The sequence below is a fragment of the Hyperoodon ampullatus genome (assembly GCF_949752795.1).
Source record: "Hyperoodon ampullatus genome assembly, chromosome: 20".
In the NCBI taxonomy this organism is placed as follows: domain Eukaryota; kingdom Metazoa; phylum Chordata; class Mammalia; order Artiodactyla; family Ziphiidae; genus Hyperoodon; species Hyperoodon ampullatus.
The window spans coordinates 14,611,728-14,617,727 of NC_136933.1; the positions used below are offsets into that span (position 1 = coordinate 14,611,728).

General features: G+C 42.1%; 1 protein-coding gene across 1 annotated transcript in view; it reads right to left on the reverse strand.

The window, feature by feature from the left end:
* TNKS (tankyrase) overlaps nt 1-5,547 on the reverse strand; it is a gene marked incomplete at its 5' end in the record, with an annotated part of 174,371 nt that extends 168,824 nt beyond the window's left edge. Inside the window, one exon of the mRNA XM_079726472.1 lies at nt 4,875-5,547. Within this exon, the coding sequence (XP_079582598.1) occupies nt 4,875-5,547 (673 nt within the window). The remainder of the gene's footprint in view (nt 1-4,874) is intronic.
* Nucleotides 5,548-6,000: the final 453 nt, after the last annotated feature.

A 6,000-nucleotide genomic window follows, 5' to 3' on the forward strand; every position in this document is an offset into this window, starting at 1 on the left:
AACAGACTATGAGGAAGACATCTTATCTATAAAACGCCCTTAGCACAATGTCTCTGGTAAAGGCTCTCTAGAAAGTGGCATGTAGGCTATCTAAACTAAGATATAAAATGATGTTTCATAATTTAAATGCTACTACTGTAAGAGATGATCCTGCAGACCTTCCTGTGAGACTTCATCTATTCTAGGTCAGACCTGCATGTCCAACATGAGGAGGAAGGAGAAGGGGAGTTACCCTCAACATCTCAGACCTCTATTTTTATCCTTGAAATTACTTAGCAATTAATTTCTGTAAAAATGAGCGGTAGAAAAAAAATGAGGTCAAATCCCATGTAAAGTTCTTATAAGAAGAATTTGAGCAGAATAGCATCCCTATAGACAATATACTAGAAGAAAATGCCCCAAAAAGACAAAATTATGCTCTACTATTTCAATATTAGCTAAAAGACAATGTGAAAATGATGTAAGATATGAAAAACTAGCATATGTGAATTAGAAATAAGATGACAGAACTCAGAAAATAATTCAAAATAAAAGAAAAGGTTATTTCAGAAGTAAAGACTAAACAAGAAGGAAAACAAAAATGAAAATAAAAAATACCATAGACAATGTCTTATAACAGGGATCAGCGAACTACAACACTTGTGCCAAATATGGCCACTACCTATTTTTATAAATAAATTTTTATTGGAATATAACAACACCCATTCATTTATGTATTGTCTATGGATACTTTCATAGCACAAAAGCAGAGCTGACCAGCTGACACAGTTTAAAGAGAGACCACAGAGGGCACGGAGCCTAAAATATTTACTGTCTGGCCATATATAGAAAACCTTTCCTAACTCCTGCCTTATGAGAAATAGGTAAAAGGGTAAGACCTAAATAGACATTTCTCCAAAGAAGATATACAGATTGCCAACAAACACATGAAAGGATGCTCAACATCACTAATCATTAGAGAAATGCAAATCAAAACTACAATGAGGGCTTCCCTGGTGGCGCAGTGGTTGAGAATCTGCCTGCCAACGCTAGGGGACACAGGTTTGTGCCCCGGTCCGGGAAGATCCCACATGCCGCGGAGCGGCTGGGCCCGTGAGCCATGGCCGCTGAGCCTGCGCGTCCGGAGCCTGTGCTCCGCAACGGGAGAGGGTACAACAGTGAGAGGCCCGCGTACCGCCAAAAAAAAAAGGGAGACGTCCTCAGAATACACTGGTCCCTTAACAAAAATATGTCACTACTAGGAACTGAACTCAGGAAATATATCATTCTAAATTAATGCTATTTCTAAAGTTTTGACTACTATCCTTTGAACAACAGAAAACCAGGGTCAAGGATCTTCCTTGTAGAAGAAAAAGTCTTATATAAACTCTAGTCAACAATAAAAGACTGGATCATTTTGATATGGCTATCTTAAGAAGGTATTAGAAATAGTACTTTAAGAACCTGTATCAACAGTGGAAACTGAAGACTATGTTTCTAGTTGTGGATAGGGTGATTCCATTATTAATACTGTCTCTAAGCCACATTTTAAACTAATAATTATCACAATCCACAGTGGGATAGAAAGGATTCTTAATTCTGCTGCTGGAAAGAATTATGGTTAAAAAAAAAAAGCATAAGGATTTAAATATGAGTATGAGTTCATACCACTTCAGAGAGTCTTAAAAATGGTTTTATTTCATTCTATAGAACTATACTTATATTTAAATGGAAATAAAGGCATTAATTAACATTCTTCCTTCCCATCTTTGCTTGGCTAGCTTGGACTCATCTTTTAAATGCCTGTTTTAAACAATCTCTTTAGAAAGACTTCTTCTTTAAATGATCTAAAATCAGGACAAGAGTCCTTACTGCCTGCTCCAAAAGAGAGTATAGTGTACTTTTCCTGTCACTCCAGGTTATACACTTTGTGGGGTTTTGTTGTTGTTGTTATTTAATTTTCCCACCTAGACTGAAGCTCCATAAGGGTAAGGACTACCTGCCACTTGAAAATTGTGTCAGTATTTAACACCAACCTATGATAAGTAATAAAAGATTCGTGCAACAAAAGAACTACAAATTTTAAACCTTTCCATCCAAGGGATTGTACCAATTTCCTATCTTTAAAACAGCTCTTCCATGACATTCAGTGACTAGCATTCTAACCAACTAATAGTCAACTGAGAATTACTTTTATAGTCAACTGAGAATTACTTCTCCATCCAGGCTACACATGATGGAGAAGACCAGATTTAACAAAGTTTTATTGCTTTACTGCTAGGAACACAAACATGAACGCATGGGTGTTGTACTTTTAGACCATGGAGAGTTTGACTGTTTTTGTTCTGTTTTCCACACTGAACTAAAAAACTTATTTTTTTCTCTAAAAAAGCCAGTTCAAGATTAGGTTCTCATAACTACAACATAATTACAGGACTGTTTTACTGTTTGTCTTCTAGCTTATATGGGTACACATAAAACTAAAACAGAATATAAAGTAACTATTGTGGCAAACAGAAGATGTGATTTGGGAGATAAGCACTATTTTATGTGTGACTAATCCTAAATAGGTACATTATTACCCAAATTAATATAACTATCTATCACCTGTTAGTGATTACTTGTAATGCAATATTGTGAGAAATGACAAGATCTGTGAAACAATGTGTTAAAATAGCCAAATATGGAATAAAGTCTGCAAAAGCAAAAGGTCTCGTTTCATTCATTATAGATCTATCATTTGGCCTAAAGAAAAAGAAATGATTTTTCATCTAAAATAAGCAACACCGTGAGCATGCATCTACTTAAATGGAAGCCTGTTTATGACTCAATTCACTACATTCCTAACAGTAGTGGCTACATTTCAAGGATTCAGCCATCTAATAATGATTTCCTGTAAGTGTTTCTCATATTGTTGATCATGACTCATTAATGGGATCACAAACAGCATTTGTAAGAAAGGAAATGGAATAGGATATAAAATATCAGAGTGCAACACATGTAGCAAGGGATAGAATTGTTTCCTGAAATTTTGATTCAGTTTGTATGTGGGTGACAATATACTGCTAAGTATGGGCTGCAAAAAAAAAAAATGGGTGAACACTATTCCTGGAGTATATGCCCCCAATTACTTCTTCCCCCCAAACACTGCCGAAGTAGAAACTCCATCAAAATTACTCACAAAAAAGAAAAGTGACCTTAAACCTGGTATAAGTTATAATTATTTAAACTTGATTTCACAAACTCTAAAATCAAAGTTTAAATCCAGGTTCCACTACTTCTAGTGAACTTGGGCTTATTTAAGCAGTATGTGCTCCACTTGTGTCATCTATAAAATGAAGATAAAAATATTTTCCAAGTTGTGGTAAAAATAATGTATTTAGTAAGTTCTTAACATATGCTTTACCATTAACAGAAAAAACTGAAGGAGTGATACATTAGAAACACAGCAAGAAACTTAGCAGAAGTTATCTTCAGGGTATTACCTCTGATGTGTGTGTGTGTGTGCGTGTGTGTGTGTGGTGCTTTTTCATTGTATATATTTCTATACTACATTAATTTTACAATGTACATACAACACATACATTTTTAATGTAACGTTTCTAATGTATATAACATTACCTTTATTTTTTAATTTATAAATTTATAAATTTATTGATTTATTGATTGGCTGAGTTGGGTCTTTGTTGCTGTGCGCGGGCTTTCTCTACTTGCAGAGAGAGGGCGCTACTCTTTGTTGCGGCGCGCGGGCTTCTCAGTGCGGTGCTTTCTCTTGTTGAGGAGCACGGGCTCTAGGCGTGCGGGCTCAGTAGTTGTGGCCCGCAGGCTCTAGAGGGCAGTCGCATGGGCTTAGTTGCTCCGCAGCATGTGGAATCTTCCCAGACCAGGGCTCAAACCCGTGTCCCCTGCATTGGCAGGCAGATTCTTAACCACTGCGCCACCAGGGAAGCCCTACCTTTATTTTTTTTTAATATCAATAGTAGGTATCTAGGCAGTGAGATTATGGTCCTTTTTGTTTTATATTTCTCTGTATTTTATAAAAATATGTTATGTGTTTTTAAAAGAAAATAGTCAACTACTTGCTCAAAAAAAAAAAAAGACAAAAGTGTGTAGTGGTCCAGTGTTTAGGAATTAGCATTTTGGGGGGAGAGCTTACGCGCCAGATGCTTCTCACGAAATCCTCACACAACCTCAGTATATCACTTTTGCCCAAGAGAAAATGGAGGCAATTGAGATAAGGTAAATTGTCTGTTACACAACTAACAAACAGCAGTGTCCATAACTTCAAAGCCTATATTTCTTCCGCCATCACATAATGCATCCAAATAGTCTTCTCCAGTTGTTTCACACAGGCACCTTTCGATCTACCCAACTGGACTGTAAACTCCTTGAAAAAGGGGGGAAAGTTTCACTAACTTCATTTATGTCTCTCATTGGCTCACTAAGACTACGATAGCTACTTCTACACTTGTCGAGTTACATTAAACTTCTTTTGGTCTATACTGTCCTCCTGGGACCTACTCTTGCAAAAACGAAATAAACTGGCAAACAAACGACAAAACTACTCTAAGACTGTTCAGATCTAACTTTATTCCTGCACACTAGTAAATGAAAAAGTTTAAGTATACCCATATCCTGAGTACCAGTAAAGGAGTTTGGGGATGAGTACAAGGATCACTGTGCAAACACTAAAAAGAATGGATTCACACGTTCCCCTACCACGCCCCCCGTCACCCAGGCACCACCTAAAGAAAGGAACCTCAAGTCTTCCCGAGAAGTGTTGAAGAACCATAACCACGCCCCCATTGTTCCATCAAAATAACTTGTTTTCTTTCCCGACCCGGACCCCCGTCCCCAACACCAAAACCCTTAATAAACAATTCAAAGTCTCTGACCTGCAGCGAAGTGCAGGGGAGAAGACTTCCGGCCGGCCATGTCCTTAGCATTCACGTTTGCCGCGTCCACCAGCCTCTTTACCCGGGACACGTCCCCATTGCGACAGGCCTCCAACAGTTCCCGGAGGGCCCCGCTCACTGCTGGGACCCCTGGCCCAGGTCCTGCTGCCCCAGGTCCCAATGTTGCTGTGGTGCTAACTCCGGCCGCCTCGGGGCTCTCCGACAAGCTCGATCCGGGGGAGGATGGAGAGGAAGATGAGGAAGAAGTCGGGGAAGAAGAGGACGACGGTGAATTGTTACTGCCACCGCCGGCTGGGCTGGGAGCGACCCCGACGGCAGATGAGGCAGGAACAGCCGGGACCACGGGAGCGGCGGCGACGGTACAGATTGTGCTCGTGGTACTGCAACAGCTGGTACTGTCAACCGGGTCCGGGGATCGGGGCCTGTCGGGCGGATCCCGACTGCCATCCCCCTCCGGCAGCGCTAGGCCGTGCCGCGGGGAGGCGAAGGGGGCCAGGCCACCCACCGTAGGGGAGGCTGGGGTGGTCCCCGGGGCCAGGCCGGGGCTGAGTGGGGGGGGAGGTGGCGGCGGCGGCGCCGAAGCCCCTGGGGCGGGCTGGAGCTGTTGTTGATGATGGTGGTGATGATGCTGAGAGCGACGCGACGCCGCCATCTTCGGACTCCCCCAGCACTGTCACTGCGGCAACGGCCCCACCGCCCGCCCTCACTTCCGACTGCTGGACCAATTAGCACCCAGCGCACAGGAAATGATGCTGGGAGCGGTGGGCGGGGTCAAAGAGTGGGCGGGAAGTATTGGGAGCTCCGAGAACCGCCGCGGAAGGGGGCGTGGCCCTGTAGCTGAGGGGCGGGCTTTGTGACTCCTTGGCGGGCTGGCCGGGGAGATTTGAAAGCTGGAGCCAGCCTAGGCTTAAATGGGAAGCTTTTCCTGCCTTTCTCACTTTTCAGCCTGCTTACCTTGCCCTGTTCCGTTCAGTTGCCAGGTCTTCTTCAGTCTTCCTTTTCTTGCTCCAGAGCCTGCTGTTGAGGTGGAACTCTGTGCAAGGTGTGTGTCGTTTATCAAATATCAAGTGCCCTTGTCTGAAAAATGGACTAGTATCTACCTCAC